The sequence below is a fragment of the Podarcis gaigeae genome (genome assembly GCF_964106915.1).
Source record: "Podarcis gaigeae genome assembly, chromosome: 5".
NCBI classification, from domain to species: domain Eukaryota; kingdom Metazoa; phylum Chordata; class Lepidosauria; order Squamata; family Lacertidae; genus Podarcis; species Podarcis gaigeae.
Window position 1 is genome coordinate 78,800,638 of NC_139681.1, and position 19,508 is coordinate 78,820,145.

The 19,508-nt window shown below is 42.1% G+C and overlaps 1 protein-coding gene and 1 long non-coding RNA gene across 5 annotated transcripts in view; both read left to right on the forward strand.

Annotated features, from left to right (window-relative positions):
• The window catches only part of ARHGEF26 (Rho guanine nucleotide exchange factor 26), a 71,915-nt gene extending 60,251 nt beyond the window's left edge, over nt 1-11,664 (forward strand). For all 4 annotated transcript variants that reach the window (XM_083739355.1, XM_083739358.1, XM_083739356.1 and 1 more), the window contains 4 exons: nt 4,055-4,264; nt 9,773-9,840; nt 10,482-10,586; nt 11,256-11,664. In XM_083739355.1, the coding sequence (XP_083595481.1) occupies nt 4,055-4,264; nt 9,773-9,840; nt 10,482-10,586; nt 11,256-11,398 (526 nt within the window). In that variant the 3' untranslated portion in view covers nt 11,399-11,664. The remainder of the gene's footprint in view (nt 1-4,054; nt 4,265-9,772; nt 9,841-10,481; nt 10,587-11,255) is intronic.
• Nucleotides 11,665-13,085: 1,421 nt separating this feature from the next.
• On the forward strand, nt 13,086-17,071 carry LOC310845145. Its single transcript, XR_014564511.1, has 2 exons — nt 13,086-15,812; nt 16,504-17,071. It is a non-coding gene; the product is annotated as an uncharacterized lncRNA (long non-coding RNA).
• Nucleotides 17,072-19,508: the final 2,437 nt, after the last annotated feature.

Sequence of the window (19,508 nt, forward strand, 5' to 3'; positions counted from 1 at the left end):
CTTTTTTTTTGGTAAATATTAAGTGTGCTATAAGTGTTCTTCAATAACGATTTTAAAGGAACCAGAACACAAGAGCAGCATCCTTAAGAGAGTTCTAAAAAAAAACCATTGGAAACTAATAACCGGGGTGGGGGCATAATTCCATAGGGAAGGTTACGTTGGGCAGAGAGCTATGCAAATGTAGAATCAAATTTTCCAAAGGAATGCAGGCAAAGAATCCTGCCGTGAAGTATGAACATACTTCTTTAGACCTGGTTTGCTATGTATTCCCCACCCCCTCATGTACTCAGTTATATTTTGTCTATTTTACAGCAGTTGTTTTTTTTTTTTAACAATCATTCAGGCTGCTCTACATCCTCATTAACAGTGAGACAGATACCTGTCAAATTGGTTCACACACATTTAAGGAAGGGATACATTTTTTTTTTACGCTATGGTTATTAAATATTCTTACTTCATGGTCTGCAATCCCCTTGGGATACCACTAAAATTCTCTCTCTGTCTAGTGGCTTGTCAGTTCCTGAGATAATCCCGGCAATGGAATGCAGCTGGACTTCTGAAATGTGAAGCCAGCCAAAGGTCAAATAATACTTTGGAATGTTACCTGTCCACAGTTACCAGCTAAAACTGAACTTCTGCTACACTCTCCAGGAAGAGATTTGAAATAATTAAAAAGCCCTTTCCCAATTAAAAGGATGCCTAGATTTCTAAAACAGTTTGACTTGCCAAGGTAACAGAGCAACAAAAAATAATACTTTTAAATAATAAACTGTAGCAAAAAAATGCATTTCAGATCCTTGCATTTATTGATGAAAGAACTTCCCAAGAAACAGGAAACGATAAATAAAAGGGAAAAGTGTTTTATTTGAGAAGCTGTTCTTGCATTCTTTGGCATGTGTGCGGATAAAAACTGGACTATAAGGAGCACATCAGAATGCAAGTATTCTGTTTTAGTGAAGTGGAATATTTTTCTCCTCACTGAAATTCTCATTCCATATCCATTTTCATACAACATCTGCTAGTCATCTTCTCCAGAGGTACTCCCATAATAGTGGTTATTGAGAGGGGTGGGAGTAGGGAGTTGGCATTGATTATATAGATATATTTGTTTACATTGCATACACAGTCTAACTCCACCCTCTGAAAACTAGGCCCTCTCATTCCAAAGGAAATCTACTTTCTTCAGAAAAAATAACCATTTGAATGCAGTTTTATCCAGATCATTTTTCTTGTTATGGATAATCAGTGAATCTCTATATTGGAAGTGATGCAGTTTGATTTACAGTATGATCAATTACAGGGAGGGTGGATGGGGTGAACCTCACAATAAGTGTTTGAAGCTACCATACCTTTAAGACTGGGGGGGGGGGGTAATTACAGGTCTTGGGTATGCTAGAAGGGAATAAAAATCAATGGGTTTCATTTTGTGTTATTGAACAGTTGACTGTAATTAACAACTAATGGACATGGAAGAGCTGCACATACACTATCTATTTTTGCCTTTTTTGGACAATATATCTCTGGCTTTGGTGCTCAATATGCCATATTGAACTGTAGAGGGAAAGATTATGGGATAGTTACTTAGTCTATAAGATGTATTGAGACTGCATGGTTCAGGTTTGCGTGTTCTTGTGTAGAGCCGATTTAGAATATTCTATGGCAAAATGCAAGACTAGATACAAGTCACAGGTGGAAGACCATATGAACGGATGGTATTATTTCTGTATGGGAATAATCATTGCAGTATCTGTAACTGAGCCAATACATTTGCCAATCAGTACATAAAGCCGGCAAGGCTGTGCATCCATTAATCCAATAAGAACTTCATTCTTTCGTTGTCTTTCATTTTACTGCCCATTTTGCAGTTGCTTCATCTCTTTCATCCACAAGTTCCAGTAAGAGATGAATAAGGACACTTATGTTGGACATCGCCAAGTAGCAAGTTCTGCATTGGTGTAAAAATAGACTATTATAGTTCAGCTCTTGTCTGCGCTGGTTAAAAAGAAGCTTTATCAAAAGCATTTCTTCATATTTGTTTCAGTTCAGCTTCATGGCATTACACATCCTGTTGTGTATGTGTGAGTTCATGGTTCTGGAGATGAACATCCAGTTCCCCACTGTAGTCTGAGGGTCTTTTCCAGGGATCTTCAGTCTCCCCCAAGTGAAAAAACACACAGCAAAAACAAAATTCTTCAACTTGCAGTGCTAAATTTGTCCGCCACCAAGCTTGAACACAGCTTTTCTATCACGTACTTGGTAGGAGCTTTTGAGAAGCCACCTCTTCCCCTGCCTGCCTAGATCTATAGCTGCAGACATGTTTTCTTGCACATACTTAGTGGGCTGTGTCGAGTTTGCTGATGGAGTCTCATCATAGAAGATCATCGCAAATTGGAGAAATTACATAAATTATAATAATAGTATTCCATAAAGAATGAGGTCATCCTCAGCCAAAACTACTAATGAATCTGTGCAAGGACTTCTGTTACCACAGCATGTCCCTGTGCCCCCCAAAATGACTTTGAGGGGATTAGGAGAACCCTCACAACCTGAAATGCTTTTGCTGATGGAACAGCTAAATCTGTTCCGGGAGTTCCTCCAACTGCCTGGAGCAGATTTGGAAAGGGAATGCACATGGGGAGGAAATCCAGTTGTGCAAATTGAAATCTTTTTGCACTGGACTAGATGACCCTCGGGGGATCCCTTCCAGTTCTGCAATTCAATGAGTCTAACAGGATGAATGCTTTGGATACCATACCCAGTGAATCTAAGTAAAGGCACTGCATTGGCTTTAATAGGTTTCCTCTGAGTTGGATATTGCCGATATTTCCTATACAGTGGTACCTCTGGTTCTGAACGCTTCAGGTTACGATCTCCGCTAACCCGGAAGTAGCTGCTGCTGGTTGCGAACTTTGCCCCAGGATGCGAATGGAAATTGCACGCCAGAGGGAGGCCCCATTAGCAAAAGCGCGCCTCAGGATAAGAACGGTTTCAGCTTAAGAATGGATCTCCGGAACAAATTAAGTTCGTAACCAGAGGTACCACTGTCTACATTCATTCAGAAGTAAGCCCCACTGAATTCAGTGAGACTTTTCTGTAGATGTATAGCAGGCTTTCCCAAACTTAGGTCTCCAGCTGTTGTGGGACTACAACTCCCATCACCCCTAGCTAGCAGGACCAGTGGTCAGGGATGATGGGAATTGTTGTCCAAGAACAACTGGAGACACAAGTTTGGGAAACCTTGATTAGGCTTTTCAGCATTCAGCTGCCTGTGAGAGCGTAGTAAGAAAGGAATGTTGTTTCTCCTGTATCTGGAATTATGAATTCTGCTTTGAGTATTAGAAAGGTTATGTATTTGTTTTAAGACATTTACACATCATATTACATTCTGGGCAGTATGCAAGCATAAAACAAACAATATAATAAATACACATGCATGGAAAAGCCGTGGATAAAGTCTCAAGAAAGAATCACAACTCCTTAAAATGCCTGGATAAATAAATAATGTTTTTGCCTAGTGCCTAAATGATAGCAGTATTCTGGCCAGGCAAATCTTCCTTGGGAGGGCATTCTATATCTGCTTTCTGCCCCCTAGGTGAAACCCCCCTCTCCCTTTATATAATGATTATCTCACCTCAAATGGAAGAGGCACACGGAGAATAGAATAATAACTTAGGAAAACCTATGGTTCAACCCCCCCTTTTTTTCTTTTTACGTTAGCTTAGTCTCATCCTTTCCTACAATTAAAACAAAGTTAGGAAAACCTTTGACACCAAAAGAACATCAAATACGTGTAAACTTCATCATTGAATGTATTCCCCCCCAGGGCTTAAACATTAACTTCCTTTGTCTTCTTGACAAGCAGGTGCTTTGTAAATATTCAAACGTGTGTATTCCTTCTTCCTTTACCGAAAGGCTGAAAATGTCTGAATAATTATGTGCAATGGACTGTTATCTGAGATTGGCTTTATTGCAGAACATGACTTCCTGGTGCATTTAGTAGCATTTTGACTCTAAGCAATTGTCTGTCTCTTCTACCTGCTTTTTGTATTTGCAGTGAAGAGAGCTACAATGTCACAGACTATTCCTTAAGGGATCAACTGTTAGTTGAACAGTGTGACAGCGAAGAGCTGAATTCCTCTCCTGTAAAAAACAGCACACCTATTCTTCACTCTCGGCAGACTTCTGCAAATCACCTCTTCAGATTAACTGTCCTAAACAACCATGCAGGAGAGAAGATTGAACTCCTGCTGGGAACTGAAACTCAGTAAGTAAATAACACATTTTTCTCAATCTGCCTTTCACCTCGGTTCATCTATATATTTGACAGGAACGTATAGTTTTTCTATTAGTCTCTTTAAAGATTCTGCTGGCCTTTGTCTAGGAAATGTAAAATAGTAAAATATGCTTGAATTTTCATTGGCCAGAAAAACCACAAATTTCATAAGCTAATAACAAACTCTTTTCTCACTTCATAAGACTGCTTGTTGTTTTTATATGCTGCTCATCTGACTTGGTTGCCCCAGCTACTCTGTGAGGCTCCCAACAAAATATTAAGAATACAGTAAAACATCAAACATTAAAAACTTCCCTATACAGAGCTGCCTACAGATCTTTTCTAAAAATCAAATAGTTGTTTATTTCCTTGACATCTGATGACAAGGCGTCCCACAGATCTTATGCCTGGTTCCCTGTACCTTCATTTCTCACACTGAGGGAACCACTAGAAGACCCTGCTCCTTCAGGTATACAGGACTCAGGCCATCTAGGGCTTTCAAGGTAAGCACCAACACTTTGAATTGTGCTCAGAAACATAAATGTCATATAGTGGCCCAGTTTGAATGTTACATTAAACCATAGTAAACTATGGTTCGATAGTTGAGCAGGTGGTGTCCACTGCTCAAGTTCCCAGGATGCTCTGCTCCCGTTCTCCTAAATGGCCTCAGCCCTGTATACCTGAAGGAGTGTCTCCACCCCCATCGTTCTGCCTGGGCACGGAGGTTCAGCTCCGAGGGCCTTCTGCTGGTTCCCTCGCTGAGAGAAGCCAAGTTACAGGGAGCCAGACAGAGGGCCTTCTCGGTAGTGGCGCCCGCCCTGTGGAATGCCCTCCCACCAGATGTCAAAGAAATAAACAACTATCTGACGTTTAGAAGACATCTGAAGGCAGCCCTGTTTAGGGAAGTTTTTTAATGACTGATGTTTCAATGCATTTTTAATCTTGTGTTAGAAGCCGCCCAGAGTGGCAGGGTGTGTGTGTGTGTGTGTGTGTGTGTGTGTGTTTGTTTGTGTGTGTGTTTGTGTATGTGTTTGTGTGTGTATTGAAAGCAGTCATGGTCTGACTTGTCATGTCACCAGAGCTCAGATTTGTGGTTTGTTTCCTCCAAACAAACCATGAGTGGTAAGTTGAGAACAAACCTTGGTTACCACTTGTCATTTGTTTGGAGGAAACAAACCAAGGACCCAGGTTTGGGCAATGAAAAAGACTGTGTCAGGAGTGGGGGGAGTGAGGCGGGCGGCACTGTGGGAATAATTGAGCAGCATGCGCCAGCACACTGCTTGTTCACATTTAGCCATGGTTTATTTTAAACTTTGGTTTAATGTAGCATATAGACAAGGCAGCTGTTGATAACCAACCAGTAAAGTATCATTCATATTTTTTGCTTCAGTAGGTATTAGGATGCTTAGGATTGTTTCCGTAATGCAGAGGTTTTTCACAGTGAGCTTGCCTATGCCAGTGAAATGTTAAAGCAAGAAAGGAAGAGGCAGAAAGAAACCTTTTCAAGAGAAGCAGGAATGTGGAGAACCTTACTTGCCGTGGGGAAGCGAATCTTGTGGCATGTTAATTCAGTGTTCAGTTTATATGAAAGGGCACATGACTGGGAGGCCACTCTATTCTTTTAGATGAAAAATAGGTTTGGTGGAGAGACAGTAAGGGACTCAAGTCATCCAATGAGCATTTTGTCTGAGAAAGGATTTGAATGTAGTTTCTCCAGTTCAAGTCTATCTCACAAAACACAGGTCTAAGCCAAGGTGCCCCTGCCTCTGGTGTTTCTGGACAGTAACTCCCATCATCCTTGATCATTGGTCATGCTGAATGGGGCTTATGGGAGTTGGAGTCCAGCAATATCTGGAGGACACAGAGTGTTAAACTACCCATGTTGTGGAGATTTCAGAAGAATACTTCCACACATCAGCACTGTGCAGAAACAGCATCTCAGGCCAGAATGGCTCTTTGAACACAGCATTTGAGTCCAAGAAACTGCAAGAAAAGGAAGTAGATAGTGGGGAATCTCTTGAGGCCTTTACAGAATCAGATGTTGGAAGTGTGGGGAGAGACTCTTGATTGCTAGCAACTGTTCAGTGGAGTTGTGTTTTCATCTGTAATCAAGCCATTGAGTGGTTAGTGGCACCCATTATTATCTTTAATACCTATTTTTAATCATTTAGGTTTGCATTTTTAAAGTCACACAAGATGAAACATCTGGAAGCCATGTTATGGAACTGTTTACATTGATGAGGGAACCTAACCATTCCTAGGGAGGCCCAGAAAGTGGAGATGAATATACATAGTTGGGTTTTTTGTTGTTTTTTGCTGTGTGGTTTGGTCCCATATCCTCTCCATATGTGAGATGTGTGGGTGGCTTCTACTAAGTACCCAAAAGGAGAGGCAGAGGAAAGAGAAGTCTTCAAGTTTTGGTCAGTTTCACATTAAATACTAATAAGCTTAACTCTGATATTTCTCTTCACTTGAGAGCTATCACATGCTAATTTACTTGAACACGGAACATCTCTGTCATGAACTTGTCATAGAAGAGCAAAGTCAGGTGATCACAATATGTCCGTGTGTTTGTGTATATACAGTGGTACCTCAGGTACCACTGTATAATCAGGTCCTAGATTAGACCGTTTCCCCAACCAAGCCAATAGCTATCGGTTTGCATCCTTCAGTTCAGCCTGACAGAAACTGGTCATAAAAATGTGGTCCTGCGGCAGTTTGAATTTCTGGTTCTGTTCTGCTCCATGTAAAGATTCCCCACATAGACCCAGTTTAAGCAATGACATTACTGTATTGCTAAAAATTGTAACATACAGGATTTTGTTATTGCTGTTCTGGGGCTTTGTTGTTTGCAACATATTTCATTTTAGCTAAGCACTGTAGTTCATGTAGTCAATACGGGATTTGATGAAACCATGGAAACTGTCTAGCAAAATTTGATACAGCCTGGGGGAAAACTCTGGAGTTCACGAGGAAGAGGGTCAGCCTTTTTCTTCTGGCCAAGTTTCAAAGATTGTTCAGTTGTAGACGATAGCAACAAGAAACATCTTGTTTGCTGTGGTACAGATCCTGACTCAAGAAAATTCCTTGGGATGCCATAAGCATCCAAGTAGCTTTCCACAAAACTCAAAAGATTGTATCTGTCTCTATGGAAACTGTGGGGTTAAGGGGGGTTATCTACACAATGGCCCATATGAAGTCTTGCTGAAGATGTTTTGCAGTATTGTTCTTCCCAGAAATTAAAGTAGCCCTGAAATTTCTTGTTGTACTTGATTCTTACAACATCAAACCACTTATATACTGCAACAATATTAGAACAGCTGTGGTTCCAGGAGTAAAGTCAGTTTCCAAACCCATGAGCAATAGTTGCAGGAAATACCGTATGTTCCGGTGTGCAAGACAACTTTTTATCTCTGGAAAATCACCCCAAAAGTCGGAGGTTGTCTTATACGCAGGGTATACGCGGAGCCGGGACGCGGGTGGCACTGTGGATTAAACCACATAGCCTAGGGCTTGTCGATCTGAAGGTCGGCGGTTCAAATTCCCGTGACGGGATGAGCTCCCATTGCTCGGTCTCTGCTCCTGCTAGCCAAGCAGTTCGAAAGCACATCGAAGTGCAAGTAGATAAATTGGTACTGCTCCGGTGGCGTTTCCGTGCACTGCTCTGGTTCGCCAGAAGCGGCTTAGTCATGCTGGCCACATGACCCGGAAGCTGCACGCCGGCTCCCTTGACCAATAAAGCGAGATGAGCACCGCAACCCCAGAGTCGGTCACGACTGGACCTAATGGTCAGGGGTCCCTTTATACGCGGAGCCACCTGTTGGGAAGGAGGAGAGGGAGCCGGTGAGCAGAGGCGACCCTTTTGCCATCGCTCCTCCTCCCTCCCCACAGAAGGGGACGCAGCTGCCGCTCTCTCCTCACTGTGGAAAGTCCTTCCGAGCGCTGCACTCACCCACCCGCCTGCTGCTGCCATGGGAGCCGGATCTGGCCTCCGCCGTGGCTGCGCGGGGCTTCACTTGGCTGGCGGGTGCCATGAACAGCCTGCCGCAGTGAGGTGGTCGCGGCTTCGGCCGAGGCTCCAAGGAGCTGGGCATCCCCACAGGTGAGGGCGGCGGAGGCCAAGGCAGCCGCTCACAGCCTTTTCCCGGAGGGAGAGAGTTCCACTCACCAAACGCCTCACACGCCTTCGGCTGCTGCTGCTGCGACGGCAGAGGCAGCGGAGGGGTGCGCTGACCCTGGCGGCGCTTGGTGGGTGGCCAAACTCTATAATTTAACAGCAAAAGTTGGGGGGGGGGTCATCTCATACACCCAGTCGCCTAATACGCCAGAATCTACGGTAGTTGTCTCCTACAAGTGCCCAACCTTTAAATATGTAATTGTCTTCCTTCAGTTGAAAAAAGGAATTTGTTGCAAGAAGAAAAGTTACCCCACAAGCCTTGGTTCCATTTGATAACTACTCAGAGCTTTTAAGCCAGCGGTGGATGCAAGCGTTTGCATGCGATGGGGGGTGAGCTCCCATTGCTCTGCCGTAGCTCCTGCTGGTCTCATCTTTCCTTCCTTTCAGACATTTTTTCTTTATGTACTGAAACTTTGTATGACTTGATAGCTCGTTTTTGAAGAGTTTGCTGGATTCATTCATACCCTTTCCGGTCTGAAAAATGAACCTCAAGCTGTCTTACATGCATCATAAACCACCATAGATATATAACTGGGATTCCAGGCTTTTAAAAGCGGCTATAACTTTCCTGAAAAGGTATTCTCCTGTTGAATGACCTAAGTGAGAATCCCTTTCACAGAAGATTACATTTCACTGAAAAAAAGCTTTGTGTAGTACCAGTGCATAACGACATGCCTAGGTCTTTAAATCTGTTCTTTTGAAACAGATCGTAGCTTAGCCGTTTGTATGAATGGTTTGGTGGGAAATTATTTTTGGCCATTTCATCAGTTATCAAAATGCCTCCTAGATATTTTTTTTTGCTTTGGAAAGATATATACTTCTTCAACTAAAATCATTATTTCAACTCTGATTTTCTCCATCCTGCTGTTCTGTTAACAATATATGGGTTTGGAGCACTGCAGGGCATTAATATGCCCTTGTCCATAAGATGGGCATTCTCTGGCATAGATTTGAAATGTCTTTGCTTGCAGAGAGCTCTGTAAAATGCTGGATTGCGAGATTCTGCTTGTTTCCTTCTGCTGCCCAGAAAAAACACTTATGTTTCAGAAGCCTCACCCAGTATCCCCGCCAGCTAGTTCAGAAGACATATTCCCAAGGTTAATATATGAGGTGTCTACTGGGGAAGGACCATAGCTCAGTGGCTGAACATTTGCTTTGCTGTAGAAGTGGGATTTCCCAACAGACAGACACAGAGAGGCCTTCAGAGAAGATGAATATACTTTCCCATAACAGTGAGGGAGGCTCTGAGTTCAGGGAGTGCAACAAGGGCCATATATCAGCCGAGTAAAAAACACACTTCAACCTTTCATCTCCTTTTCTAGGAATGAGCGTGCTCGCTGGATTACTGCACTTGGGAAGAGTAGCGATAGAGGGACCGTGGATCGGACAAGTAAGTGAGCAGTGAAACTGTTCTTCAGGGCTTTGACACGAGATGCACTTTATACAGATCTTAAAACATAGAAGTCAATCTGTTGCCTTTCAGTATTTTGTTGTTGTTGGGGAGAGGGAAGGAAGGACCATAACTGTAATCATCTAATATTTCTCTCTGAACCATTTTCTTTTGTGTTAAGCAAAAAGGAAAGCATATTAGCTCTCTGGAAAATTGGGTGAATTAAAGAGACATGCTCCAATAAGGGTGATTGCAAGATGTCTCTTTCTATCGTACTACTTGGTAAAATGGTGGTTTGAATCCTTTAAAAAAGGAGAAGAGGCAGAGAAGATACAGAAGTTCTAATTCAAAATAATTCTAAAACTCATGATCCAGACAACTAGGTACATGAAGTCCTGTTGTAATCAATGGGGCATGATTGAAATTGGTTTTCCATTTAATGCAGTTTTTAGAAAACCAAAAAAACTGAAATGTGTCAAAGAGCCATTGTAGTTTGTCTGCTGTTGACCAAGGCCTTTTTATCAAATCATTTGGTTCCTGGAAAGTGAGCTGGGAAGCAATCAGCTTGGCTTTTGTTATCACTTAAACTGAGCTTACCCTTAGATTTACCATGTGGATCAATAAATATTCTCTCTTCTCAGCACTAACCCAGGTAGAAGTCATCAGATCATACACTGCGAAGCAATCAGATGAGTTATCTCTCCAAGTTGCTGATGTAGTTCTGGTCTCTCAGAAAGTTAATGATGGTGAGTGGAATTGCCTATTGCTTAGTTGCCATAAATGGAAACAGTCATTTCATACCATCACAAGGATACTTAGCATCTGCCTTAAAGCTAAACCACAGGAGACCTGGGGATGGGTGAATTGGTCCAGTTCAGTTTTGCACATCAGTTTGCAGTTTTTTGGGTTTTTTTTTTAAAAAAATAAAGTCCTCAATGAAAATTATTAGTATTTTAACAAATTTCTCCTAATACAAACATTTTTGTAAGGGTTTTTTCTGTAATATAAAGCATTTTTCTGCACATTTCAATCTACTGCACACCACTCCACTTGGCGGAGACCTATGCCCCAGGTAAACTAGTACCTTGCTTACAATATATTGGTATGATTACTGCAAAGGAAAGACATAGGTTCAATTGGCCACAATATCAGAAAGCAAACAATTATCAGCATATCACTGAATACACTTGCAAGCGGGCACATCAAAAACATTTGGCTGGCCACTCTTTGAAGTGGGATAGTGACTCAAGGTTATAAGTCTATACCCACTTTCCTGGGAGAAAGCCATATTGAAATCGGTTTGACTTGCTTCTGAGTCGACCTGTGTAGTAGGATCAGTAGAGCTTTGATCTGATCCAGCAGAGACCTTCTGTTTTAAAGAAGCATCATATTTAGTACTTCATTATACATTTCAGGTTGGTATGAAGGCGAGCGATTGCGGGACGGAGAGAGAGGCTGGTTCCCAATGGAATGTGCCAAGGAGATCACTTGCCAAGCCACAATTGAGAAGAACATGGAAAGAATGGGACGCTTGCTGGGCCTAGAAACAAACGTATAGACCCTCACTGCCGTATCTGTTCTCCAGGGTTTGCACTAAGGAACATCTGGGGCTTCTTGGTCTCATCCAGATGGCCATTTTATAGTTGAAGCGTGTAAAAATAACCACTTGCAGATAGGTGTTGTCATTAGGAATGGAAGCAGCCACTAAAAGCAATTGCATGCTGGTGGGGCTGTTCAGAACAAAGCAGTAGCAGGTCGAACTTTTTATTCCTTTTTTATAACCAATAGTCACTTTTAATTAAAACCCGATTTTACACTTATAAAGAGTTCCTAATAGAATTATGACTTCCTTGGATTATCACAGTGGACTAACAAGTCTTGAATCAATTTGAATGCACCTCCTTTGTTTTACAGACCAGCTCTGGAACCTGCTGAATTTATCTTCCCTTTTACATTCATTGCTAGACCCTTTTGATTTCTGTATAATTTTCTCAGTCATCAAGGGAGGCCAATGTACAAAAGCAGGTGTTAGCTGGGGGTCCACATCTTGATTCAATCAGCTGGATATGTGCATGTCCAGATGGAGCCATTGAGTAGAATCTACCAAGTATTACCTAGATCTAAAGCCTGTTGAAATAGGTGACGGGTGCAGCTAAATATCCACTCTGTTGATTTCACTACAGTTCACAAGTCTGAGACTCCATCTTGCCATGTGATGCCCCAAATCTTCCTGATGCTGTGCACATGGAAGGCGCTGAGGTGCCGCTCCTGGCGGGTATAAGTTGCCCATGCCTCGCTGCCATAAAGCATTATGCTCAATATGCAAGCCTGGTAGACCTTCATCTTGGTACTGGGTGTCAGCATCACATCCTTCCATACCCTTCTGGAGAGGCGAGCCATAGTTCAGTCCAGCTCAGTGTTGATGGCTATGCTGGAACCCAGGTAGGCAAAAATGTCTACCACCTCAAGCGTGTGGTCACCAATGATGATGCATGGAGTGCTGGCGACATCCTGACCCAGGATGTTGGTCTTTCCTAGGTTGATGGTGAAGCTGAACAGCCTGCAGGTTTGGGCAAAACTCGGTAGAGCTTCTCCTGAGTGCACTGTCCAGCTTTGTCGTCTGCAAATATCACCTCTCAGATAAGTACTTGCCAGAGTTTTGTCTTGGTGTGTAGACATGCCAGGTTGAATGGACTACCATCACTCTTTGAATGGAAGTACATTCCATCTTCAGTCGAGCGGACGGCATAGGAGAGCAACAGGGAGAATATGCCAAAGAGTTGGAGCAAGAACACAGCCCTGCTTCACACCACTCCTTAGAGGTGTCTGTACTCATACAGCTCTCTGTCCTCCTTTGGACAAGCAAGAGGCAATATCAGAGTTCAGGGGAACATTCCAGCCAGCCAGAAGCAGTCAAGGAGGGCATAAAGCAAGACCAGTGAGAAGTGTGGCATGGGGAGAATTTGTAACTAGGAAGAGGCCTGAGGGTCAGAAAGAGAAGCCTGGAGTTTCTGGGCCTGAGATTCCCTGCCCTTTCAATAAGCTAGACAAGTGTTGGGATTCTTACCAGGCAACAGACTCATGGGTAGGTGGTTTTGTTTTCACAAGGCTAGCAACAAAGGGCTCTTCTGCAGTAACCCTCCCTTCAGAAAATGCATTGAGAAGGCAGGTCCTGCATTAAGTCCTTCTTACCTATTCATTGAATAAATGGGGTTTCTGCTTTTAAAAAAGGGACGCAGGTGGCGCTGTGGGTTAAACCACAGAGCCTAGGACTTGCTGATCAGAAGGTTGGCAGTTGGAATCCTTGCGACGGAGTGAGCTCCCGTTGTTCGGTCCCAGCTCCTGCAAACCTAGCAGTTCAAAAGCACAAAGTGTAAGTAGATAAATAGGTACCGCTCCAGCGGGAAGGTAAACGGCGTTTCCGTGTGCTGCTCTGGTTCGCCAGAAGCGGCTTAGTCATGCTGGCCACATGACCCGGAAGCTGTCTGTGGACAAACGCCGGCTCCCTCAGCCAATAAAGCGAGATGAGCGCCGCAACCCCAGAGTCGGCCACGACTGGACCTAATGCTCAGGGGTCCCTTTACCTTTTACTTTTAAAAAGCCTTCAAGTGCAGCTGAGGCTTAGTGCTACCCGAGCATGCATGCTGGATTTTAGTTTCAGAGCAGGTATTTCCTCTCCCCCCGCCTCCCGTTTTTTAATAACGCCTTGTTGAACCAACAGGTTACGTGACATTTTTGTACTATGCCTAACACCAAGCCTGCCTCAGAACATTGACAGGCAGAGAAGTGCACAGCATTCGAGCATCTCACGTGTTAACTGGATTGAGGAGCAGGCACTGCAGAGTCAGCTCTGTATCTCTCGTAGCATTTTCTTAGAAACACATTTACAAGGCTAGAAATACTATTGACTTCCACGTTACGTCCAAGGTAAGTGTTTAGACCAAAATTAGCGTAGAGGAACAAGTTCAGTCCTCACTTGTGCTTTTGAAAACGTGTTCTAGCAGTTCCCTCCCGCCCAAAAAGCTGTTGAAGGGGGAGGCATTAGAAGATATTGTGTAACAAGGTTTGCCTGTGGACCTGGTATGGTTTGCCATCCCTGGATTTAGCAGTTCTAAGTGCACTGTTACGAAATGGATACTAGTAAACATGGATGAAGCAAAAAATAGGAAGTGAAAGCAGTCAAGGAACATGGCTGGACACAAAGGACCATGTTCCAAAGTGTTGCCCTAATTTAGAGCAACTCAGTTGCATTTTATTTAAGCAGTCTTGCTCCCATCATCACAGCTAGCTACCTATGATTGAGGCTACTGGATTGTAGCCATAATATGCTGTCTCCCCCTGCCCCTCTAGAGAGGGGGAAATGTTATGATTTCATTGCCTGCTGAATGTCTCATGATAAATCTCCACTTAGGAGTCTTGGCAGGAATTTCTTGTGAAACGAAGATGTAAATAAGAGTTAATTTGTAATTGCATTTGTAATTAATTTATAAATAGGAATTCATTTGCAATGCGTTTCCTTTTTATGTAAATAAGCATGGCATTTTCTACATTTGTATTTTAAGGAACTTTGTAATTTCTCACTTTACAGGAATCGAACAGTGGTTAAAATCTTTTGACATTTTTTCAGATGGATGGAAAATAGTACTGTAATATTCATGACATAACCAGACAATGAATTCAAATACTGTTTAAACCTGCACATTAGTTTCTACTGAAGCATGTATTAGTTACAAGCGCTGGAGCCCGTTATAAAGGCAAGTGTTGTATCTAAGGGTACGAAGGAAGCATGTACATTTTTTGAAAAGTTGTGGAAATGAAACGCCCTGTGGCTTTTGCGATTGCCTTTATTTTAAGCAATGCTGTGAGTGGGAACCTGTGTAGGGTTCTTTGCACTACTTTCAATACATTAATCACTTTGCATGCAAATAAATCTGCTTCTACGCCCATCCATAAGACTGCAGTTCTTTTCGTTAGTAATGCAGAAATTATTACTAACCCAAGTAACCACTCAGTTTCAGTTATGCACAAGCAGTATTCACACCTGAACTGCTCATTGCACAGGAGCTAAACTTTGTTCCCAAAAGGACACAATGAGTGACTTGCTAAGCGCCATTCCGTACCTTCTCTGGAAATACATTTCAAGGTAACGGGCCGATGAAAGATGAATGAGACTACTTTGAATCTTGTAGAGACATTTAACAAGTCAAGGTAACCATTAATTCTTTTATTGGGGAATGCTTTTATTGTCCCCACACCCGGATTTGCTTTTTCTACGTATCTACCAAGTATTTGTATACAATCTATACACTGACAGCAATTCAAAGTGGGTAAAGGTTAACCCAAGTCATTGAAATTTAAGTTTGGCTTTAATTCACTTAAAGGCATAACTTGATTTTTCTTGTTTGAAGACTGTGTTGTTGTTTGGTTGTTTCACACACAGTTCATAAATCAATAAAGTATATGCACATCCAAAGCACTATAACCTGGAAAAACCTGAAACACAACTTCGAAACTGCCAACATTGCTTAATTTTGTGCTAGCATCAATTAATTGTTACTAATCCATTTTCAGCCCCACATCATAGCTCAGTTGGTAGAGCATGATACTATCATGGGTTCAAGCCCCTCCCCCATTGGGCAAGATTCCTGCATTGAAGGGGGTTGGACTAGATGACCCTCTTTGTCCCTTCCATTGCTACAAATCTATGAGAATCACTATTTCCATGTACAAGTGTACACAAGTGGCATGTAAACCTCATTACTATTTTGTTCATGGTGATGAGAAGTGAGCATATGCCATCTCCATGTTCCAGGAGGAAAAGATGCAGGCCACTCTTACAATTCACTGTCTGCTTTTGTTTTTTTTTAAAAAAGTTTGGGGTTCTGGATTCATTACTGCCAAGCTAGAACTCTTGGGTGGTATAACTTTCTTTGCAAGGACACAAGTGACTTTTAAGACGATGGAAGAGAACGGTTTTCATAGAATCATAGAGTTGGAAGAGACAATAAGGGCCATCGAGTCCAACCCTCTGCCAAGCAGGAAACACCATTAGAGCACTCCTGACATTGTTGTCAAGCCTCTGCTTAAAGACCTCCAAAGAAGGAGACTCCACCACACTCCTTGGCAGCAAATTCCACTGTCGAACAGCTCTTACTGTCAGGAAGTTCTTCCTAATGTTTAGGTGGAATCTTCTTTCTTGTAGTTTGGATCCATTGCTCCGTGTCCGCTTCTCTGGAGCAGCAGAAAACAACCTTTCTCCCTCCTCTATGTGACATCCTTTTATATATTTGAACATGGCTATCATATCACCCCTTAGCCTCCTCTTCTCCAGGCTAAACATGCCCAGCTCCCTTAGCTGTTCCTCATAAGGCATTGTTTCCAGGCCTTTGACCATTTTGGTTGCCCTCCTCTGGACACGTTCCAGTTTGTCAGTGTCCTTCTTGAACTGTGGTGCCCAGAACTGGACACAGTACTCCAGGTGAGGTCTGACCAGAGCAGAATACAGTGGCACTATTACTTCCTTTAATCTAGATGCTATACTATTGATGCAGCCCAGAATTGCATTGGCTTTTTTAGCTGCCGCGTCACACTGTTGGCTCATGTCAAGTTTGTGGTCAACCCAAGACTCCTAGATCCTTTTCACATGTACTGCTCTCAAGCCAGGTTTTAAACTACACTGGTCCATACAGCTGCTGCACTGAACTGCTCTGGGGCAGTGGCTGCTTTTCGTGCCCTTCTTGAACCATTGTAATGTATGCACCCACTTTAAGTCAAGCTGGAATTTGAGTCTGGGCCCATAGAATGCTGAGCCCACACAAATCTAAAGATGCTTGGGGAAGGGGGGAGATATCGAATAATACTCAAACTTTGTAGCCCCACGTAAATCAACAGATAATCTAATAATTTACTTATCTGGATACTACCCATTGTGTAAACTTTTAACAACTCTAAACAGGATTGGTCTTAGACAATATATGACATACCTGCCTAGCCATGAAATGTGAGAAAAGCCATTCTGAATTCTGCATTTCTCCTACCTTTTGAGTAGAACACTCAGCTGCTTTTGACTCAAATAAGTGTGCTGTTACAACATACTCTTAACACTATTGGAAAGCAGTGTGTGGGTTTGTTTTTAAAAAGCTTTAATATTTCATTTTGTATAGTACTGCAATAACCACTATAATTATTTCCCACACTGCATATGAAACCCTTCCATTGCCCTCTAAGACAATCTCACTAAGGCATCAAAATACAAATAGAGGCAGCTAAATTGTTTTCATGCATCACTGTCAAAATGGTGTTTTGGGTTTTTTGGTGGGAAGACTAACCCTTCCCTGTCAACATTCACACATTGAGTCCTGGAGCATTTATCTCAAAGATAAAATCACACCTACCCAGAGGCAATCTTCTTTGATATTTCACATTCAACACTATTGCCTAGTTACTAACAGCTTAGTGTGATCATTCTAAAATGTTTGGTGTGTGTTTTTCTATTTCATTGATCCAGCCCTACGTAAATATTTTATGACCTGTCTGTGGCTTCTGATGTTTTTCTTTTAACAAAATACATTGGACAACAAGCTTAAAAGTAAGAAGATAATGGAAAATACTACACTAACCTAGGTACAGTCCTCATCTTCTAACTTAGAATCACGTGTATTTAAAAGCAGGAATACTCTTTAAAAGAAGCTATGCATTCTACTCTCCAGTAACACAATTGGACCATGAGAACACCTACAAAAACATTAGTAGAATGAATATTGCCAGTCATGCTTACTGCACTAGCCTTTGTGAAATGGGAAATATTTGTAAGACATCCTGTGATACCTGTATTTGGCACCTGGTATAATACAGAGCATGGGCAAACGAACAAAAGCCTTCTGTTGCTTTCTCAATTCAACCACTGCCTTGGGTGATGGAGGGAAGTGATGTGCAAATAACCTACTGGTGATGCCATGAATATAGTAATATAATTATGCAGAGTAGATGATGTCATAGAACTGTAACAGCATTTTAGACATTGCATCTTAAGTATGTTTTCATTTTCAGTTGCAGCGCTCTGTATCCAAAAACAAACCAAGCAACCGTCAGTGCATTAAGGGTAACAAAAGATTTGGGTTGAAACTTACCTACCAGGAAAGCCGATACATGTGTTGGCTTCTACTTCAAGGCTTACCATAGTCATCTGGTTGGCCACTGGGAGAACAGGGTATTGGGTTTAGCTAGGTCTTTGATCTGTTCCAGCAGCGCTCTTACCTAACGCAAAGAAAAAGCCCATTTGTGCAACTCTTCTCCCGCCAGAGAGCACACACGGTTTCATTTCCATATAGAAACATCATGTAGCCTTGAGCAGTTGCATGACCACTTACGGACAGATAATATTTATTAAAGAAGTTCAAGCAACTGAGTGCAAGCATTACTTGCCCACAGAAACTGGCTAGTTCATGTACCTAAGTTAATTAGTGGCACTTCAGCAGCCTGTGGGGGAAACTACCAGCGATTTACAGAGGTTTCCATACATGCCCCTTGGAGACAAATAGTCCATTTGGCTAATTAGAAGCCTGCACAAGCTTTTGCATAATTGGTCTGAAGAAAAGCCTCACACTGTACTTTCTGATTATTGGCTCATTTCTCTTTCATTAGCAAGATCTTAACAAAAAAGATTTAATTACATTAGCTACACTTAATACTTATGTGTTCATTAATCAAGATACATCAATTTTATCAGAATTTTTAAACGGTAGAAAAATCAGTAATTGGGGGTGGGGACAAGCCAGCAGTTCCAGAGGAGAAACACATATACTATACAGAGAATAGTCCAAACTGGGTGAATGAACTGCAATGGGAGTTCTTAATCGCTCACTAAACGGATTTCTAAATTAGGGTATTTAGTAAAATGGGGTTCCCAAGATTTTGCCATTGCTTTTAAGGAAAATCAATTTGACAATTTGATGTAATTAGTCTATTCAAATCAAAATAGGAGATTTTTTGTGGGAAATCAGAGATATACATGTTCAGCAACAAAACCTGGTACACATCAACCCTGCAATCATTGGTTATATTTCTACAACTAAATTTAAAACTTCCATTGCAACCTATAGAAACATTTTGGGGTGGCAGTGACGTGTTGTGACAACCATTTTTGTAACTGGTTTAGGAAAGGTCCTGTGAGCGAGCCACATATTGTCTGCGTGAGTTTTACAAAATGCTCTGCATTTGCTTACGCTTTCTATTCAATATTAATTTGAAATCTTCCACTAGAAGCTGCCAGTTCCAGATCTTGCAGGAGGTTCCTGTGATTTTAAACAGCAATGCGGCGCACGCAGTAATAATGTGCATATGAAAATGACTAGCATATAGGCATTTAATAAAGACACATGGGTTGATAAAAGTATTCCAAAAGAAACTCAAAAAATCTTTGCATCACTGAAACAGCTACTCAGTGTACAGTTCATGTACACTTAAGCTCCACTGGAATGAAAGAGCCTATTGCAAGCCCCCGTCTCAAAACTACATTATTTGTCTAGGTTGGAGACTAAATCCTGCTCCCATTCCAAAGCTGATTGCTGGTATTTAGAGTATCTACCCAGGCATGTGCAGCTGTAGCTTCTGGAGCATCAAATACAATTTCCCACCCTATGGCCGATAGATGAATAGGAGTATGTATG